General features: G+C 35.9%; 1 protein-coding gene across 50 annotated transcripts in view; it reads left to right on the forward strand.

The window, feature by feature from the left end:
• Positions 1 to 2,029: 2,029 nt before the first annotated feature.
• Positions 2,030 to 22,377, forward strand: part of LOC144307378 (uncharacterized) — a 132,765-nt gene continuing 112,417 nt past the window's right edge. For 33 of the 50 annotated variants that reach the window (XR_013374268.1, XM_077887143.1, XM_077887179.1 and 30 more), the window contains exons 1-2: positions 2,030 to 2,563; positions 5,388 to 5,489. Coding sequence is in view for 33 of the 50 variants with exons in the window: in XM_077887143.1 (XP_077743269.1) it covers positions 2,387 to 2,563; positions 5,388 to 5,489 (279 nt within the window). In the remaining 17 variants the exon portion in view is untranslated. Of the gene's footprint in view, positions 2,564 to 5,387; positions 5,490 to 6,122; positions 6,350 to 22,377 lie in introns of all 50 variants that reach the window. The other 17 variants (XR_013374266.1, XR_013374267.1, XM_077887183.1 and 14 more) reach the window with 6 other exon arrangements.

Here is a 22,377-nt window from a genome sequence, read left to right on the forward strand (position 1 = left end):
TGTGGGAAAAGGCAATGCCATCTATAAAGATTTAAGCCAGCTATAGCTGAGTAATTGTTATGCGCAAAGTTCCAACAATGTTTTCAAGCAAAACATCTGTTTGAATTCTCAAACCAACATTACTAGCTGGTACCATATAAAGAGTTACTTTTCAGCCACAGTGCTTTGAATCGTAAAACATTAATAAATATGGTTATAACAATGCTTGTGAAAAGTTAACAAATGTCATTCTCTTCCCTCCTTTACTACCCTCCCCACTTGAGTGGGCTGGATTCCTGTTGCCCACTGAGCATTTGTTGCGCTGACCATTAAAGGACTTACCCTGTGAAGCTCTGCACTGTAAGATCACCAGGAAAACATGACCTCTATATTCTGGTGAGGGAATGGATAGAGAAGAAAACAAAGCGGAATCAGTTGAGTGGCAATGGCATCTGGTTTATAAATAATTTGGTTATCAGATCTTGAATTTCTAGTATCAAAGTCTTGAGCTAAAAACTAAGGGAGAAGTTGGGAAGTCTATGCATAGGCAGGAAAAGTTATATGCCCTGGGAGTCAGGCTCAGAGAAGTCATACACCTCCCTACTCTCCATCCACAGTCTTTTCGAATATACTTTTCATCCTAAGGCTAGGCTATGATATCTTTGCACTGAAATGTAAAATAGTTTATCTTGCTCTACCATTAGAGAAAAAAGGAGTAAGGGCCTGGTTGACTGAGAACAGAATGGGAAAGCATAGAGAAGAAACAAGTTAAAGTTTTAAAGTCATCAATAAGACAGTATTTCTCACAATCATACAATCTTCAATACAATATTTGATGTATTGAATTGTTGATTTGCCTTAAGCATCAAAATTAAGGTAACTGTTTCAGCCATATTTTGCTGAGCTACAAGCCATCTCAAACTCTATGGCTTAAAACACTATTTGTTGTCGTTGTTGTTGTTCTATCATGATTTTAGATTTGCCCCCCCACCTCCCCTACACCCCGTTGTTTCCTCTGGCTCCCTCATGTGCTGCACTCAGCTAAAGGTTCTCTGGGGCTGGAAGTTCCCAAAGGCTTTCAGTGCATGTCGAGCTATTGGTATAATCAGTGTACTGTCTCCTCCTCGCACCGACTGGATCAGCTTCCTTATACAGTGGGAGCTACAAGATCTCTTGAGACCAAGACTAGCCCTGTGACTGCTTTTGTTTTCTTTTGTTTTGTTTTTTTATTGGAGTTCAATTTGCCAAAATATAGCATAACACCCAGTGCTCATCCCATCAAGCGCCCCCCTCAGTGCCCGTCACCCAGTCACCCCAACCTCCCGCCCACCTCCCTTTCCACTTCCCCTTGTTCATTTCCCAGAGTTAGGCGTCTCTCATGTTTTGTCATCCTCACTGATATTTTCACTCATTTTCTCTCCTTTCCCTTTATTCCCTTTCACTAATGTTTATATTCCCCAAATGAATGAGTTTGATCAGGACAACGCAGGGAAGTGACACTGTATCGATTAGGGGGCAAAGGCGAGCCCGCGAGAGAGCGAGAGAGTAAAGTAACGTAGACTGTATGTATCCCCTCTTCAGCCACTGTTGTCTTTAAAAATCTTTCCATTTACAGAGGATGCACTAATTTAAGGAACTTCATTAACTGGCTTTTTTTTTTTTTTAAGATTTTATTTATTTATTTATTTATTAATGAGGCACAGAGAGAGAGAGGCCCAGACCCAGGCAGGGGGAGAAGCAGGCCCCATGCAGGGAGCCCGAGGTGGGCCTCGATCCCGGGTCTCCAGGATCACGCCCCGGGGTGAGGGCGGCGTAAACCGCTGAGCCACCCAGGGAGGGATCCCGTACCTGGCATTTTGTATTCCTGCCCTCCTTCATCCCTCCTTTCCTCCCTCCCTCCGTCTCTTACACTCACAGGAATGCACAGTTAGAGGGACCCCCCCCCCCCCCGGGCATCCCTGGGTGCAGCTCCCTCCGCGCGGAGAGCAGCGGCTCCGGCAGGTGCACCGCGCAGGGCATCGTGGGAGGGATGGAGGCGGCCGCCCCGGAGCTCGCGCGGGGTCGCGGCCCAAGGGCACAGAAGCCCGGGTCGGTAACCGCCCCAGGGAGGCCGAGGCTGTGGCCCTTCCTGCGGCCTAGCTCTCCGGAAGGCATATCCCAGGACAGCGAGGCGGGCTCAAGGCTGAGGGTCCCTTCCGAAATGCGAGCTTCCCCCCCAGCAGCTGCGGGGCTGGGGCCAGGTGTGTCGCGAGCGTGGCCCCCGCAGCCCGCAAACCGTTCTTGTCGGCCCCCGAGGTCCCTCGGACTGCAGTGACGTTTGGAGGGCCAGAGTGGAGCCGGCCTGGGTTCACCGGGCCCGAACGGGAAGAACTAGTGGAAAAGATTGCATTCGTGCTGCCTGCACACCATGGTTTTCCGAGCCTGGTCTTTAACGAGACCTCAGGCTCAAAGGTTGAGGGGAAGGCTGGGAAATGACAGAAAAGCCATTAGTGCTTCATTAGAAAGCCAGGTGGCTGCGGGTCCAGGACGCAGCTGTCATCAGTTCGTCTTTCTGGTTCAAAATCCGGGGACCCACAGGCGGGAGGTAAGGTGCTGTATTGACCCTGTAAACTGCTTTCTCGGGGGACTGTGAAACCTGGCAATTTGTTGAGTCTTCTCCATACCCTTGCAAGGGATTTGTAGCTCTGGTTTACAGGCCAGCTGGCTGGCTTGCTTTCTTTTTTCTTTTTTCTTTCTTTTTTTCTTTTTTTTTTGTATGGCATTAGAAAATGGGTAAAAAATAGCCTTCTGAATGTGACTTTTTTTTTTTCTCCACCTACCTCCTGGGTTGGTATAAGAGAGCTTACAAAATGGCAGCTGTAGAATGGCAGGTGACCCACAAATTTGTTTCATCTGGCTTGCAAAGGATTTAACTTTTTTTTTTGGGGGGGGGAGATTAGTTCCTAGTTAAGAAGTGGGAGATTTCACATTTAAAAAAAAAAAATGTTTTTCAAGCTTCCCTGAAACATCAGTTTCCATTTAGTGATGGTTAGCACTGGGCAGTGGCTGCCTCTCATAGCTAAAGTATTTGCTCACCAGTTCACGGATACTTCTCTGCCTCTGATTTTAGGCTGCACTTGAGCTCATCTCTAGAGAGTTCAGGAGCAGAGCAAACAACTTCAGGGCTGATCCATGTTCAGCAGCAGTCAGAACCAGTGCCTGCACCCCGCAGTAGTTACCCCAGTAGTTATCTAGGGTCATCACTCAGCTTCCCTACTCTTTCACCTGAAACAAAATCTGCAGAGTAATAAAACCCAGAACTCTTCCCCAGGAAGAGGCCAGAGGGCTGCTGTACAGGATCTATGACAGGAGAACATATAGGCCAGTCACATTGAGGGAGCCACTGAGAGAGCAGGGGTAGCATAGCAGATTCTGAAAAGTGTGGGAGCTGGGGGAGGTTGTGGCAAGGGCCTCAACCTCAGATGCCTTCTAGGGCCACATAGATAATGAACAAAACTAGAGAAATACATTAATATTTTCAATAGAGATGAGTCATTAGAACATTAGAACATTTTTTTCAACACTCAAAACAACCTTTAATGTGCTTAAAACAAATCACTTTACAAAGACTATTAACACTTTTAAAAGCAAACTGGACACAGTATACAAATTAAAACAACTACACAAAAAATTTACTGTGACATGGTCTGATCTTCCAAAATGAACTTTACAAACCTGAGTGATTTATTAAGATTCTGGATATTGATAAAGCGTGCCTAGTTATATTTGCACAGCTCTGAAGGTTACACTGAGAACAGGTGCTCAGAACTGAGTTCTTCAACTTCCCGTTCCCCAGGAGCCCACCTGCGGCCTCACTCCCCAGAAGCGTGTCATGAAATAGACCCATTAGGACAGTTTTTTTTGTGACTATTAAGAGTATACAGGAACATACATTCTATGCACTATAATAATAAAGGAAGGAAATGGAGAAAAGTAAATAATCCCTGCTGTATTTTCTCAACAGTTGCTTTCTTTTTCAAAATTGTTAATATTTTGAGGTTCTAGACTTTTAAATCTCAGCATTTCCGAAGACTATGAGTTTTGGATCAAAGTATACCTAGATCTGAAATTCATTCCTGCCACTGAGAGCTACAGTTTTGCTATTTAAATTTAAGCTGAACCTTTCTTTCTACTTATAACATGAGGTATGTCAATTGAGCAATGAATGTTAAAAGCTAAGCACTCAATATAGATAATATATAGTTCCTATTCTGGAAGAACCACTTGTGAAGAGTATGTTAACAGACAAGTCCATAGATAAATATAATATATTTCACTATTATGTGGATAAAAATGTGGAGCTAGTACCGTGGGGCCACAGAGTAGTAAGCAGTAAGAAACTTGGGAACACTGATGAATTTAAAAAGGCTTGACAGATGTGATTCTTGAACTAAATATCGCCCTATAAATATGTACTCCTCTAGTGGTGGGGAGAGAAAAGTTCTGTAGGCTGAAAAAGAAGCCTAGAAGGCGCAGAAATACAAAAAGTTCTTTCACATTTAGGAGATACCTGTTGTTTAGCATAGATTGAGCTTAAAGTGGGGGGAAAAACACATGGGAACAGATACATGGAGAGAAGAGAGGAGTTACATTGTAAAGGGTATTTTGAGTGTCCTTAAAATGAGTTTCTAATTTATTTTCTAGGTTAAGGACATTATTAGAAAGTTTTTATCAAAGGAGTAAAATGATCATATTTCAGCTTTTGAAAGATTATTCTGGAGCAATGTGGGGAATATATTGTAGAAGTGATTGATTAGGTGGAAGGCAAGTTATAAGACTATGTCAGGAATACATGTGAAAGATGGTTAGAGCTTGAACTAAGATAGTAAAGAGAGGAAATGATGCTACAGAGGAAAAAGCATTAAAATATTATTAATTATCTGATTGTGATATCAATTAACAAATAACTTTTCATATCCAAATATTAAGTATTAATATATGGCATTAAATTACTGTTCCAAATGAGTAGCACCTCTCAGTGAATTATTGTTCCTGAAATATCTAGACTTTGTTTTGTGTTTTCCCCTATTCCACAATGAAACATCCAGTATGTTCTTGTGAAAAATGTGTTCCAAGACTGGTCTCTTTTACACAGTTTTTTAAAGCTGGAAATAGAGCATCAAATGACAGCAAGAGAAATTACTCTATACATTTCAAAACTTATAGTGATAATTGCTAACAAAAATTCACAACTTTCTCATCATTTTGGAGACATGTAAAACCCAGCAGTGTGTATTACTGGTGTATTATAGCACTCTCCACTTATTTTTACTGCCTAAATATAAATTGTATCACCTGAGGGACTACTATTATATGACTAACTAATGCACATCATTTCTACTGTCTTTTCTGAAACTTTTTTTCCACAGCAGGAAATAACAACTGGATCTGGCTCAAGCTCCAGATTATGTCCAAATGACTTGGTAGACAAGAAAAATTCTACAGTCTTCTCTTTCAACAAATTGTTTCAAGTAAGTATATATATTTACGTATCATTAGATACACACAGACACACACAATCAGTGAATAGTTTTCAATATTTCAGTTTACTTAGAAATGAGGCACATAAAAAACTAATTCAAAGTTTATGTAGCAATACCAGTAATATAACAAAGAAATATCTAATAAATATCACAGGTTTCAGAAAATAGGGACATCATGATGAATTAGAATGATTACAGATCATTAAGAGAAGGTAAGATATGAATTGATTTGTAGAAGCTACGCAGAAATTCGTTAGGGAAGAAAGATAAAAGGAATTCTCAGCTTCAGTAGAAGTTCTTAGCTCTGAAAAGCAGGGCATGCTCAGCAGATAATCAAAAAGTTCATTTTATAAGTGTTCCTTCACTTATTTCCAGTGATATCAAAGCTGAACTCATTCTAATAAACAGTAGAGAAAATAATAAAATATCACATGATTAATTTGACAAGAAGACAACAGATAATGGATATGACATGGACAGCTAGAAAGTAAGAAAAGAAGTGAAGGTGCCTTGGGTTAAGTATAAAGTTACATTGGCTGGTTCAGTAAGTTTGGTGGTCATCAAACTGTATTTTATACAAGGACTCTGTAATTTCATAAATCTCTTGTGGGTTTTTTTAAGATGTATTTATTTATTTGAGAGTGAGTGTGTGAGCATACAAGCAGGAGGCACAGAGGGAAAGAGAGAGAATCTCAAGCAGACTCCACACCAAGCAGACCCCAACACTGGGCTCAATCTCAGGACCTTGAGATCACAACCTGAGCTGAAATCCGGAGTTGGAAGCTCTACCAACTGGGCCACCCAGGTGCCTCTCATAAATCTCTTGTAATGGAAGAACTGCACAAAATGTAAGTGACATCTAAGTTATGGTATTTCTATTTATATAGCATGTATAGCTTGTCTAAAACATTATACTACTATAGTTAAATTGGTGTCATAAATTATCCTTTATTCACTAACAATAGTATATGTATTATTCATCAGTTTTCAAGGCTGTTTTCAAGTATACTAATTCAAGTGATTCTCATAATAACCCTCTGAAGCAAGTATGTTTTTTTCACTATCATCATCATCATCATTTTGCCATCACTCTTTTACCATTGAATAAATAGCTGCTCAGAAAAGTAGAATAAATTTTTCAATTTACAGAGACAGAACTTTAGCCTAAGTTTTCATAGAACAAAGTTTTTGCTTTATATGATGTCATATTTCTTAACAATTTACTAAAATTTAATATAAAAACACTATATATAGTATATATATAAATGAATATATTTGCTATTTAGGGAGTAATTGTTTTTCCATATAATCATAAAGATTTATGGATCACTGTAGATGGCAAAAAGGACAGAAATTCATTACACAGAAAACCAAATAAATGTTAAAAAAAAACACACTCAAAAAAAAAAAAAAAAAAAAAAAACCACACTCAGATTTTCTTAATACAATAAACTTAAAATATTCCTCCGTACTGGGGAACCTGGGTGGTGCAGTCAGTTAAGCATCTAACTCTTGATTTCAGGTCATCATCTCAGGGTCATGAGATCAAGCCCTGCATTGGGTTTCACATTCAACTCGCAGTCTCCTTGAGCTTCTCTCTCTCTCTCTCTCTCTCTCTCTCTCTGTGCCCCTTTCCCCTCTTGTGCTTGCTCAAGTGAGTTCTCTAATTAATAAATAAAAAATCTTTAAAAATTTCCTCAGCATTACACATATCTATAAATTAGTCAGAATATGAAAACTAATATTTGTTGACCTCTATTATGTTATTCATCTTTCATGGTATTTTTATTTTATTAGTCATATTATAATTTGCACTAAATAAGCAGTAGTGGTGATATTTCACTTAACTGCATAGCTCCAAGGTTAGAACAGTGATAATCATGTAGCAAGTGTCCAACTTGATTAATAAAGCATATATTTGATAATATTTGATTGAAAAAGTTAAAGATGATGAAATTAAGGTTTAGAAATTTTAAAGTATTTATGCAAGATGTCACAGTTGGGCTTTACTGCCCCATTGGAAGAGACTCAAAGCCAGAAGATAGCAATTAACCCACGTCCAGATTCTTGATCCACAGAAACTGTAAAATGATCAATGTTATTTTAGCTACTAAGTTAAGTTTTGGATTAATTTCTTACAAAGTAATATATGTTTGATACATGCAACATAATGCAAGATTCAATGAATTTCAAAACATTGAAATCATAGAGTATGTTCTGAGGTCAAAGTAGAAACATAGAAGAAATCAATAAGAGATAGCTAGAAAGATAGTTAAAGTTTGGAAAATAATCAAACACTTATAAATAATCCTTGGCCCAAAGTAGAAATAACAATAAAAGTTAGAAACATGTTAAAAATCATTAAAGGCTTACATGGTATAGCACCACACTGGGTTTGGATGACAAGCTCTCCATATGTAAATGATATAATTGTACTGATAACAGTAATAACACCTTATAGTTTTATGAAATATCATATTTAAATTACTAGAAGTAGAGACTGGTCCCAAGTGAAGTAATGCTTCAGTACACACCCACCCTGACCCCATTTATTCCTCTTTTGAGGCAACATATCTTTGATGCAATCTGAATTTCATTGTTGATTACTGAATAATATTTGTTTTCTCTTGCTATTTACAAAGAGAAAAGAAAGAAGGTAAATATAACTACTATTGAGATTGGAAGACAGGTCATAACTACAGATACCACAGACATAAAAGCTATTATTAGGATCCTGTACAAGTACCGCACTGGTTAAAAATGTTCCCACAAAGATATATCAGGGACAAATGGCTTTCAGTGTATGACTACAAAACTTTGAGAAAACAGATTGTTCCAGTATCATACAAACTCTTCCAATCAATGGGAAAGAAATGGTATATTTCCTAACTCATTCTGTGCTTTATTCAAGGTCAAACTAGCCAAAGACACAAGAATCAAAATTAAAGGCCATTGAATTTATTAATGTAGATACAAACATCTTTTAAGAATTCGTAAGCTATAAATTGAATACCAATAAAAAATAAATTTATTAAAAAAAAGAATTTGTAAACTAAATAATAGGGGGTGGGTATGTATGTGTATAAGCCAATATTTGAGTTATATGTATTTCCAACATTCTAGCTGAAAGACCATATTTTACATCAAAATACTAACTGAAATATCTATTTTTAAATATCCACATTTGGCAATGTGCAGCCTAAATATCCATAGTTAAGTCGTATACACATGTGTGTTTATATTGACAAAGTGGTTGGACTATTAGAAAAAAGTAACATTGAGATTTAAATTATGCTATACTGTTGATAGTATAAATAAATTTGAACTTATTTATAAATACATCTATATGTGCTTGAAATGAGTAAGCTTTATAGCAACATAAAGATATATTGAGACTAAACATTGAAATATAGTATCAAAATTATAATGTATTCATCAGTTATAAAAAGTGGATATTACTACAATGGAAACTACCAATGACTTAAGAGATAAAAGATTTCTTTTGCCTCATGTGTAGACTTTATCTAATTTTCTTTTGATAACAGCTTTTGATAAGAATTATGGAAGTGGGGCACCTGGATGGCTCAGTCCTCCTTGTGATTTCAGCTCAGGTCATAGTCTCAAGGTTGTGAGACTGAGCCCTGAACTGGCACTGTGCTCTGCGTGGAGTCTGCTTATCTCCTCTCTCTGCTCCTTCTCCACCTGTGTACATGCTTTCTCTGAAATAAATAAATAAATAAATAAATAAATAAATAAATAAATAAAAAATTTCTTTTTTAAAAAATTATGGATGTCCTCTGCCTGTGTCTCTGCCTCTCTCTCTCTCTCTGTGACTATCATAAATAAATAAAAAAAAATTAAAAAAAAAAAGAATTCTATAAAAAATTATGGATGCAATTTTCCAATACCAATAACATGTAATATATGAAAACATTTTTAAAGCCCTTACATAAAATCTTAATAATGTACAATTCCCAAAATAATACCCTTGTATTTCAAAAAATAAAAGAATAAAAAATGCATTATTATAAGGCATCTTCAAATAAAACAATCATAATTAATTGGCAAATAAGTTTGAGATTTTAATCAATTATAAAGTATATATGTGGCTATTAATATACTAAAATTAAGACAATAGAAGTTCTGTAATGGGCACTGGGGAAAACAATGAGAATTCAGTCCCTATTCTTGGGCACTTCATATTTTTATGGTGGTACTGACGAGAGAAAGCAACATAGCTCCTTCACTGCCACCACCCATCTCCCAAAAAGGAAAAGAGGTTTGCTATGGACTTGGTAAACTTTAAGGACTCTGACTGAACCTTATTGTTAAGAGCCTTAGAGTTTTAAAAAGCTTGTACAAGGCAAAACTCTTTGCTCCTGGCTTCCTTCTGTTGGTTTTTCCCTTTGATGTGATCTTTTCAGACTCTCTTCCTCCTAATCAGAATCGAAAGATACATAGGCCAAGATGTGGTTAAGAATTTAGAGAGAAAGCATGAAGAATACTGCTTGATCTATTTTAGATGTAGGCCTTAGGCTCACTTCTAACCCTGAATACAACTGAAAACTCTGGGTCTGTGGAACCAAACAGTTACTAGTAATAACGTATCTCTTTGTATAGCCTTGGCCTCGGTGCACATATATATCCCTTTGGAGAATGTCCCAGGTTGCAGGCAGAAAACCATTTAAGGAGAATATTCAAATATTTAGGGTCTTGTGTCCCAGAAATATCTCATTCAATCTTTTCACATACTGTGTAGCAAAAGACAGATATATATAAATAGAAAGTACTTTTGAGGATAAGGTACAATATATTAACAGGAGATTATAAAGTCAAGAGGAGCATAAAAGAATCAATGGTCTGTACAACATCAGAAGCATTGAATGTTGCTAAGTGATACCATATCTAAAAAAAAAATCACCTGTTGGTAATCCATTTGTTTCCAAAGCCAAGTGAAATATGACTTTGTGGGATCATGTAAGGGAGGAAAAGAAACAATAGAAAATTAATAGAATAAAAAAAAAGGAAAGTAATACAATTTGTGTGTGTGTAACTTGTGATACATTTTATGTGAATAAGTTTGTCTCTTAGTGAGTTTGTCTATAGTAAGACCTAATCTACTTGTTTCCAAAGCTGTGAATGACTTTATCTCCCATATCTGACCCCCTTACCACTACCACCACCACCACCACCCCAGAACTCCCTGCAAGAGCTGTGGGAAGCAGCTGCTTGCACTGCTACTCCTTCTATTACCTTGTGACTCTCTTCCAATCTGATGTTCATTCCCATCTGTCACCATGAAAGTCACCAACAATATTCATACTGCCAAATGTGATAATCAATTCTCAGTTTTCATTTTTCTCAATTCTTCCCACAGAATTTGGCACAGTTGCTCACTTCTTCTTGAAAATATGTACCCCACTCTCCCTTCTATTTCTCCTTAGTGCTCTAGTAGCTGTCTTTCAGAATCTGGCTGTAGATGCACCACTTCCAGCTAAACTCTTAAGTGTTGGTATATCCTCAGCTTCTAGGACATTTTTTTTTTTTTTAAGAGTCTGCAGTCACTTTCTTGCTACTTTTGCCCTAGATACCTATATACTGATATTTCCCAAATTTATATTTTCCCCTGACCACTTTCTTATTTTCCAGATTCATAGAACCAATTTTACTTGATATTTCTCACTGGATACCTAGATAAAAACCTCAAATATGGCATGTCAAAACTGATTTTATTTCTATGATATCCCCTCTCCACGAAAACATACATTATTTGTTCAGTGTTCTCTATTTTGATAAATAGTCCCATTATTTATAGTTAGGCCTAGAATGTTGCATTTTCTTGGCTGTTCATATTACCTAAATCCTATACATATCCCCTCATGAGAGCTTATTGACTCCAATTTCAAAATATCTGGAACACAATAACCTGATGCAAAATACACTGCTGTTCTCCATTCAAGCCTTCATCTTCTTGCTCATTAATGACTTCAAAAGCCTCTGGAATGATTTCCCTGCTTCTCTTCCCATTCTGTAAGCTTTCTCTACGTGTTAACTATAGAGCTACTAAAAGCTATTGAAAAAAAAAATGAATCTAAGCAGACCTTTTATCTTTTACAGTAATTAAATCAAAATGCAACATACAGCTAAATGTAAAATATAATACTATAAACCTCTTAGAAGACAACATAAGAGAAAATCTAGTTAGCCTCAGGATTTGCAATACCTTTTTGGTACCAAAAGGTAAAATCCATGAAAGAAAAATTGATAGCTTGACTTCATTAAAATTAAAAACTTATGCTCTGCAAAAGACACTCCTAATAGAATGAAAAGGCAAGCTATGGAATAGGAGTCTGGAAAATTTGCAAAACACATACATGTTTAAAAAACAAAATCTTATATCCAGAATATATAAAGAACTCTTAAAACTTAAGAGTAAGTGGGATCCCTGGGTGGCGCAGCGGTTTGGCGCCTGCATTTGGCCCAGGGCGCGATCCTGGAGACCCAGGATCGAATCCCACATCGGTCTTCCAGTGCATGGAGCCTGCTTCTCCCTCTGCCTGTGTCTCTGCCTCTCTCTCTCTCTCTCTCTCTCTCTGTGACTATCATAAATAAATAAAAATTTAAAAAATTAAAAAAAAAACTTAAGAGTAAGTAAACAACAAGTAAAAGATGAACAGGTACCTCAATAACAAAAAGATTTATGGATGGCAAATACACATATGAAAAGGAGATTATATCAAGCAAATAAAAATGAGATACACAACTATTAGAAATTCTAAAATCCAAAATACAACACTAACTGCTGGTAAAGAAATGAAGTAACAGGGCTTCTCATTCATTGCTGGTGAGAATGTAAAATGGTATAGCCACTTTGGAAGACAGTTTGACAATTTCTTACAGAAATAATGTAATTCTTATCTTATGATCTACCAGTTACATTCCTTAATATTTACTCAAATGAGTTGAAAAGTATGTCCACATGAAAATCCACATGCAGATATTAATAACACTTTTATTCATAATTGCCACAGCTTGGAAACATCCAGGATGCTCTTCAGTAGATGAATGTATAAACTGTAGTACATCCATGCAATGGAGTATTTTTCAGTGATAAAAAGAAATGAGCTATCAAGCAACAAAAAGAGGGGAACATCAACTGCATATCACTAAGTGAAATAAATGAATCCAAAAAGGCTACATACTGTATAATTTCAACTATACATCATTCTGGAAGAGGCAAAACTGTGGGAACAGTAAAACTAGTTGCCAGAGTCTCAAGGGAAGGATGGATAAGTGAAACACAGGAGATTTTGAGAGCAATGAAACTATTCCGTGTGATACAGTGATGGTGGATATGTGTCTTTATATGTTTGTCAAAGTCCATAGAATGTACAACACAGAGAATGAACCCTAATATAAACAATGGATTTAATATATCAATATTGACTCAATAGTTGTAACAAATGTACCACACTAATGCAAGATATTAATAGAGAAAATTGTGAAGATTGGGTGAGGGCATATATAGGAACTGTATAAATTCCACTTTATTTTTCTGTTAGAGTGCTCTGTAAGATAAAGTTTACATATTTTCTTAAGAAGCTATTGCAGTTATATACTCAAATATATCTAGTATGTTTTCATATTTAAAATAACTCTTAAAGTCTTAAACTCTTACATTCTAAAATAACTCTTGCCAGATGCAAAATAGTTTGTATGACCCATCTCTTGACTGTCTTTTTTATTTCATTTTCTATCTCTTCTTTTCTTTGTATACTTTCTTGTTTTTTTTTAAATTTTTTAAAAATTTATTTATGATAGTCACACAGAGAGAGAGAGAGAGAGGCAGAGACACTGGCAGAGGGAGAAGCAGGCTCAATGCACCAGGAGCGCGACGTGGGATTCGATCCCGGGTCTCCAGGATCGCGCCCTGGGCCAAAGGCAGGCGCTAAACTGCTGCGCCACCCAGGGATCCCCAATCTTTTTTTTTTAATTTTTTTTAAATTTATTTATGATAGTCACACACAGAGAGAGAGAGAGAGGTACTTTCTTGTTTTAGTGCATTTTGAGCACTATATGTTTTTTTGTGTAACCAAATCAAGCATGTTTATCTTCAGGGCATTTGCCTCTGATACTCTTTAAGTGCAATTCTATCCCCCTATCTACTTTATATTTCTTTTTAATACTCCTATGTATGATATTACTTCTCATATTAATTTGTGTATTTATTGTCTATTTCCCTAGGAAGTATGAAAGATTCATGAAAGAAAAGACTGTTTTGTTCAATGCTGTATCCCCACTTCATGGAATAGTGCCTGTCATGTAGCAGGTGCTCCCTGAATAGTTGTAGGATGAGTGATTGAAAGACTTGCAGGGAGCCATTTTAAAATATTTTGAAAACTTCTATAAATACACAAAAGTTAAAAGTACAACAAATCCCCATTTACCCATGACCAGACTTGAAGAATTGTCAACATTTTGAAGACAGTCATTAAATATGGCACATCTATTATTGTAATGACAGTTCGTTTTATCAACTTCTTTTAATGTGAGCAAATGGTCTGTAAAACAGACAAAAAAATATCATGTGGCAAAAAGACCAACACTGCGTTAATATAACAAATCTATATAAACAAAATAACTCATCATTATAAAACACCATATGTGAGTATATTAAAGCATTCTTACATACTCCCATAACAACGATAAAATAGCAGATTAAACACACAGTTGAAAATATTTCCCCTGACTTGCTGCTCTTCATTTTACACATTTATATATTCTGCTTCCTTCAGGGCAGTACTTTTATCATCATACTTTTCAATTTCTCATATCTCTATGGCATCCTGTTCAAAGACCTCCTGAAACATGCATCTTTGGGACTGGGTCTACCTAAACTGTTTGACCTTTAGTACTCAGCTTTTTTAGTTTATCTTATCAGCTAAGCTTGTGCCTCACTGAAACCCTTTCATAATTGGTCCAGAGACTATCAATTTTCTACACTTGTGTCATCTCATGTTTTAAAGAACTCTCTTAGCTTTAAAATAGAGTACACTGAAAGAATATATATACTGTATTCTTCTTATACATGTTTGGTCATGGAAGTGTTTCAAGAATTAATTTGCCTACTCAGTGCCTTGTATTTGTGTAGTCAGATTATATTGAAACAACGACTACATTTTATTCAGACATCCCTACCTATCTTTTCTGAATAAGATATCCCCAATGGTCTTTCACTTTGGGCAACAAATATATTATTTTTATTTCAATGTGTGCCAACCATTGTTCTAAGCAACAGGGATACCATGATACACAGGGTAAATGAGGATCTTGCCTCAAAACATCTTACATTCTAGCAGCCTACTATGCAATTTCACCAAAGTTAACTAATTAGCCTCAATAGCCTGTCTCCTTATCTAAAGCACTAGCCATACATTTCTTACAGTATTTTGTTTGCCTGTTCTAGTGGATAGGAATGGAGTGCAGAGTAAGAGAAACTTGATCTCTCCTCTTCACATATGAAACTGCTATTATTTATTACAGACAGTAAAGAGTATTATTAGGAAATCCACACCAACCCATTTTCATTAGTCCAAAATAATCAATTAGACTGGCATTCAGGAAATTAGATTTGTGTTAAAAAACAACTAAGCACCATAAAGTTTCTAGTTGTTGCAATAAGGCAAGGACAAGAAGCAAAAGATATGTAGGCTAGGAAATAAAAAGGAATTTTTTAAATTGCATATGACAAGACTGTGATAATAGGACATTCTAAGGAATCCTTGAAAAAATGACAGAACTAATATGTGAATTTAAAGAAGTCATAAATTGCACAAAAACAGAATACATAGATTAATGGAAAAGAATAGAAAACCCATAAATGGACCCTAAAACTAATCTTTGACAAACCAGGAAAGAATAATGGGAAAAAGACAGTGTCTTCAACAAATGGTTTTGGGAAAACTGGACAGCAACATGCAGAAGAATGAAACTGGCTTACACCGTACACAAAGATAAATTTAAAATGAATGAAATAGGGGTGCCTAGGTGGGTCAGTCAGTTGGTCAAGTGTCTGCCTTCAGCTAAGGATATTATCTCAGGGTCCTGTGATCAAGCCCTGCATTGGGCTCCCTGCTTAGCCAGGAGTCTGTTTTTTCCTCTTCCTCTGCCCCTCCCCATGCAGGGATTGTGTGTGTGCACACACTCTTTCTCTCTCTCTCAAATAAATACAATTTTTTAAAAAATGGATGAAATACCTAATGTGAGACAGGAAGCCATTAAAATCCTAGAGGACAACACAGGCAGCAACCTCTTTGACACTGACCATAGCAACTTCTTACTAGACACATCACTGGAGGCAAGAGAAACAAAGCAAAAATGAACTACTGGAACTTCATCAAGATAAAAAGCTTCTGCAAAGCCAAGGAAACAATCAACAAAGCTAAAAGGCAGCCTATGGAATGGGAAAGGATATTTACAAATGACATATCTGATAAAGGGTTAGTATCCAAAATACATAAAGAACTTATAAGACTCAACACCCTAAAAAACAATCCAATTAAGAAATGAGGAGAAAATGTGAATAGACATTTTTTTCTAAGAAGACATCCACATGGCTAACACACACCTGAAAAGATGCTTAACATCATATTACTCATCATCAAGGAAATACAAATCAAAACCACGATGAGATATTACCTTATACCTGTCAGAATGGTTAAAATTAACAACACACACACACATACACACACACACACACACACAAACAACAAATGTTGGCAAGAATATGGAGAAAGGGGAATGCTTGTACACTGTTGATGGGAGTGCAAACTGGTGCAGCCACATGGGAAACCACTATAGAGGTTCCTTGAAAACTTAAAAATAGAACTACCCTATAACCCAGCAATTGCACTGCTAGGTATTTATCCAAAGGATAAAAAATACCGATTTGAGCATAGTGGCACATGCATGCCAACGTTTATAGCAGCATTATCAACAATAGCCATCTTATGGAAAGAGCCCAAATGTCCATGAACTGATGAATAGATGAAGAAGATGTGGTATATAGAAACAATAGACTATTACTCAGCCATCAAAAAAAAAAAAAAAAAAAAAAAGAAAGAAAGAAATGAAACCTTGCCATTTGCAACAATTTGGGTGGAGCTAGTGTATTATGCTAAGTAAAATAAGTCAGAGGAAGACAAATACCATAGGATTTCACGTATATGTGGAATTTTAGAAACATAGCAGATGAATATAGGGGAAAGGGACAAAAAGAAGCAAACCATAACAGACTCTTAACTATAGAGAACAAACTAAGGATTGACGAAGGTGAGGTGGGCAGGGATGGGCTAAATGAATGATGGGTAATTAGGAGGGCACTTGTATTGAGCACTAGAGAGAGAAAGTGCAGGAGCAGGGAGACAGGCAAAGGCATAGGGGGAGAGAGAATCCCAAGCAGACTCCCCACTGAGTGCAGAGCCTAACAGGGGGCTTTATTCCATGAACCTGAGATCACAGACCTGAGCTGAAATTGAGAGTTGGATGCTTAACTGGCGGAGCCAACCAGGTACCCCCTTGAACATTGGGTATTATATACAAGTGATGAATCACTAAATTCTCCTGAAACCAATGATACACTATATGTTAACTAGAATTTAAATGAAATATTTTAAAAGAAAAAAATATGTATAAGGAGGTCTTAAATTATAATGTGGACAAAAATTAAGCATATTTCTTTATATTAGTCATTATATATTGAAACTAAAGTAAATGTCTAAAATATGTAATAATTACCAGTAGATATAACTATGTAAAATACTTATAAAGTAAAAATTACAAAATATTGTTAGGAGACAGAAGTGGAGAAAAATACCATGTTCATGAATTGGAAAACTAAATATTGCTAAAATGTCAAGTTTCTCAAGCTGACCAATTAATTCAATGCAATGTGAAGCATAATTCCAACAGAAATTTTTTTTTTTAGGAGAGGATTTTCGAAAGAAGAAGAATCACGATCTGATTCTAAAATGTATATGGAGGGGATCCCTGGGTGGCTCAGCGGTTTAGAGCCTGCCTTTGGCCCAGGGCATGATCCTGGAATCCTGGGATTGAGTCACACATCGAGGTCCCTGCATGGAGTCTGCTTCTCCCTCTGCCTCTCTCTCTCTGTGTGTGTGTGTGTGTGTCTCGTGAATAAATAAAATCTTTTAAAAAAATAAAATAAAATAAAATAAAATGTATATGGAGATGCAAAGAACAAGAATAGCCAAAACAATTATTTATTTAAAGAAGAACAAATTTGGAAAATGTTTGCCTGATTTCAGCTCATCATAAAAGTACTAGAGTGCCTGAGTGGCATAGTTGGTTAAGTGTCTGACTCTTGGTTTCAGTTCAGGTTGTGATCTCAAGGTCTTGAGATAGAGCTCTGCATGGGGCTCTGCCCTCAGCACAGAGCCTGATAGAGATTCTCTCTCCCTCTCCTTCTGCCCCTCCCACTTGTGTGGGCTCTCTCTCTCTCTCTCTCTCTCTCTAAAATAAGTCTTTAAAAAAAGGAAAAAGTAGATCAATACTATGATATTGCTGTAAAGATAGACATATGTATCTGTGGAACAGATAGAGCATCCAAAAGTAAATCTATGTATTCATAGTGAGCTGTTTTTTGACAGAGGTACCAAGGCAGTTCCATGGTTAAAGGATGGTCTTTTGTATGTTTTAAATGTTGCTAGAACAACTGCATATCCATTTGGAAAAAAAAATAAACCTGTCTTGAACTATAAACAGATATTATCCCAAATTATATTACAAACCTAAATGTAAAAGCTAATACTGTAAAACTTCTAGAACGGTGATTCTTAGCAACACTGTCTTTGCTCCCCATTGGATATTTGGCCATGGCTGAAGAAAATCCAAACTTAGAATATCTGACCCAATGTGTCAATGAGGCTGAGAAACCCTGTTCAGGAAAGAAAAAGAATAGGATAAATAGTTGTGATCTTAGGCATAGGAAATGATTTCTTATTATAACACATAGAACATGAATTATTACACACAAAAAAATATTGAACTTTTTGGGGTGATTGGCCTGTGTTTATAGTAGAAACAAGTGTCACACTATTCAAAAATCTTCATGTTAACATTTTAAATAGGTATGTTTTATTATTTCTAAATGATACTTCAATGAAATTCATTTTAAAACTCCTAAGTACTATAGATCAATCTTAGTTTTATGCTGTTAAACACATGTTAATTTACCCATATATATATACACACATATATATATCTCCAATAACAATTTTATATATTCCTACAGATTCAGTTTTCTCCAATATGACTATGACTTCTAAATATTTACATGACATGCAACCTCCTTTTAACTGTAGACCCACTATTCTAAATCAACAGTTTAATTAAAAGTCTTTTTTTTTAATCTTTCATATGATTATAATTTGGACAACGTGATTCTTCCCTGCCCATAGTTAAGATGACCTAAACTCTGACAATAAGCCCCATCTTTAGCAAAATTTGGAAATGAGATCCCAGTCTTGGTCTGGCTGGTCTAGCTAGCATTTCCTAGTTCCATTTTCTTTCTGAAACTTAGTATGTCATATCTATCCCTCTTTCCTTTTTTTATTCAGATATCCCAAGTGACTTTCTGGTACTTGTAACCAAACCAAACAGCCTTAATCACTCCAGATAAGGTCAATGGTAGTAACCAGACTACTCAAAGAATGATATGCAAGAAACCTTCAAGGAGGTTGTGCTATGGCTTGTATGAATAAAAATCAGCACACTCAGAGGAATGTCACATTTATATACCTAGAGTGACATTAACAATACAGGAAACTTTTTTGGCATTAAATTAATTTTTAGTATGCAAAGATTACCAAAGTTATTTTGTATAAGTTTATAAATTAGCACATTTTAATCAGTATGACTTATCCACATTTACTACATTTACCTTTCAGTCTATGCATTTGTCTTTTATATATTTTAAGATGAATTTGTCCTCAATGGCTTCTGGATACAATAAGAAATCTCTGTGCACTAGTAAGTTTGGGAATTTGATCCTTGATAATGTTCATAATAAAACACACTTTGTGAGACCTTACCTTAGTTGTCAACTGCCATTCATCTCCAAAAATACTTGTTTTGTTCTGTCTTCAGTAGAAAGACCTTAGTAAGGTCCCTGTAGTTTTGTGATAGGTGGTTGGAGTATATGGGCCTCTGATTTTTATTGTTATCTATACCATATGCACTAATGTAAAACATACGCATTATAGTAGTAGTTTTAGGACCTATGGCAGAAATAATTTGAGCTTGGTGCAAATTCCCACAGCAGGGATATTAGCAAGTGAGAAATATAAAGTATGCACATAATTTTATAAAACTGTTAATTTAGATCACACCTTGTTCCCAAAATAGATTAAGAATTTAAAAACATGAAATAATATGTAACAAAATAGCATAAATTAGAAGTAGGTGAGAACAGGAAAAAAAAGTAGAAATATAAATCAGAGCCAAATAAAGGACAGATATAAATATGCATACCACAAAGTATAAACTTGCCGTTGGGGGGAATCTCCAAATTGAATTCTGATTTCCAACTCAGCTAAAAAGGAAATCTTGATCAGATACATGATTCACAGTGGCTTTGTAATAAATCTCAAACCACATTTTCAAAGGAACACAATTCTCTCCAAATTCCAAAGCTAGACATCACTTTATTAAAAAAAAAGAACATTTCAACAAAGAACACTGCATTGAGTGTAATGCACAGCATCTTTACAGTAGGCCTCCTAATACCCATTAGAAAACTCTTTCCTGGGATGCCTGGGTGGCTCAGTGGTTAGGCGTTTGCCTTCGGCTCAGGTTGTGTGTGATCCTGGGATCTGGAAACAAGTCATGCATCGGGTTTCTTGCAGGGAGCCTGCTTCACCCTCTGCCTATGTCTCTGCCTCTGTGTGTCTCTCATGAATAAATAAATAAAATGTAAAAAAAAAAAGCCAAACAAACAAAACAAAAAACTATTTCCTAAGGTATTCCTCAAGTTTATACACTAAAGAGCAATGTACTAACAGCAAGTATATACATGCGGCCTAAATGGAATACATATTCTTCAATCCATGTTCTATAACAACATTAAGAGATGATAAGTAAAAAGATATTAGGTGGTGTTGACTTTGTAGGTATGGTTCCTGATCAGTAAGAAGTTAGCACTTAGGTACTCTAGATGCTCATGGAAGCTTATGACTCTTGCTTTAACTGAGTATGCATGTGGGGTGCACACTGCTTTTTCCTTGGAAACTTTGTGGGGCAATCAGCAATAGGACTTGCTTTAAGTAGGTACTCCAAAAAAATTAAAGAACTTAATATTGACTGGTGCCAAGGCTGTGACTTACAAAGCCCTAGAAATCACCCAGTTTGGAAAATAACATGGTATCTCCAGGGGAGATGACAGAAGAAGTAGGGAATCCCTGTGAAGGATCTGCCCTTACGGAAGCATATGCCTTCCAACACAAGCCACTTAAACTTAGGGACTAGAGAGGGTAAATTCCTTTCAAATCTAATGTAGAGACCAAACAACATCTTGTAGATTCAGTTTTAAGTAATTGTAGGAGACTACTGATAACAATATGACTCCATAACTTGATTTACTTAACACCACAAATTTGTAATCTTATAAGCACTGAGTCCTACATATTAATAATTTTATGACTGTGGAGTTCTAAAAATAATTTTGCTAGGTTAGAATTTAGTGTTATTTCTACTTAGAGAAAAGACTTTGATTATATCATCATATTCATAAAAATTTCATTGCTAATCTATAAGTTTGTCTTAGTAGTTTTTCAGATATCATTGGCTGAGTGTTGATTTTAATTGAATTCAAAATTTATATATAATTGCCCCATATAGCTCATTAATATTACTCTCTTATTTTTCTATTTTGCTAGTTATAAAATATGAACTGATACTCTTTTCTGGGAATAGGTCTAATCACAGCAGGACCAATGAAAACAGCATATTAAATGTCATCAATCTTTATTATTACAAATCATAAATACCAATTAGATATATGATTCTGCTTCCATTGGAAGCCAATTCTAATATTTTCTGAACTATAGAACTACTTGAGTTTGTAAAATTGAGCCCTATATTTCATAATAAATGATATTTCATATAGCTGTATGTTTATGTCTATTTATACGTATAGCAGGTCATTTAAAAATCACCTTACCTATCACCAGGAATAATCTTTTATTTAGACATTACCTTCAATATTAGACATTACCTTAATATTAATCACTTCATAAAAAAAGAAGAGTAAATAAAAATTAGATGATAAAGCTTCTAAGGATAAAATAATATTTTTCTAGACTTCAGTGCAAGTAGTAGCTTAGATGTAAATGAAATACATAAACCAAGAGATTTAGTTAAGAGTTAGGGCTGGATTCTATGGTTTTAAATTTCTAGTCTATTATTTCTGTATTAAATATTCCTGTGAAATATATTTGTTCATCTACTCATTGATTCATTCATTGTCAGTTGGTTGTTTTCTCAAATAATATTTATTGAGTACCTTCTATTTTTTCTACTAACTTGGAAACTTAAATGATGGCCTGTTAGAAGTGTCAAATGAGTAAACAGGCAACCACAAGCATCGTCAAATACAGGATTATTGGGAGCAGTTGGGAGAGATACCTGATTCACTTTGGACAATGCTCAGGAGGATGATATTTTCACCCTTCCATGAAAAATAAAAACTGCTGTAATACATAAGGAGTATCTTTGTATCGGGGGTGGGGATAGAGAGGGAGAAGTGAGGAAGCTCAGTACATTGTAAGCAAAGAATATATGACAATTTTGGAACATAGAT

This window comes from Canis aureus, chromosome 38, assembly GCF_053574225.1.
Source record: "Canis aureus isolate CA01 chromosome 38, VMU_Caureus_v.1.0, whole genome shotgun sequence".
NCBI lineage: Eukaryota > Metazoa > Chordata > Mammalia > Carnivora > Canidae > Canis > Canis aureus.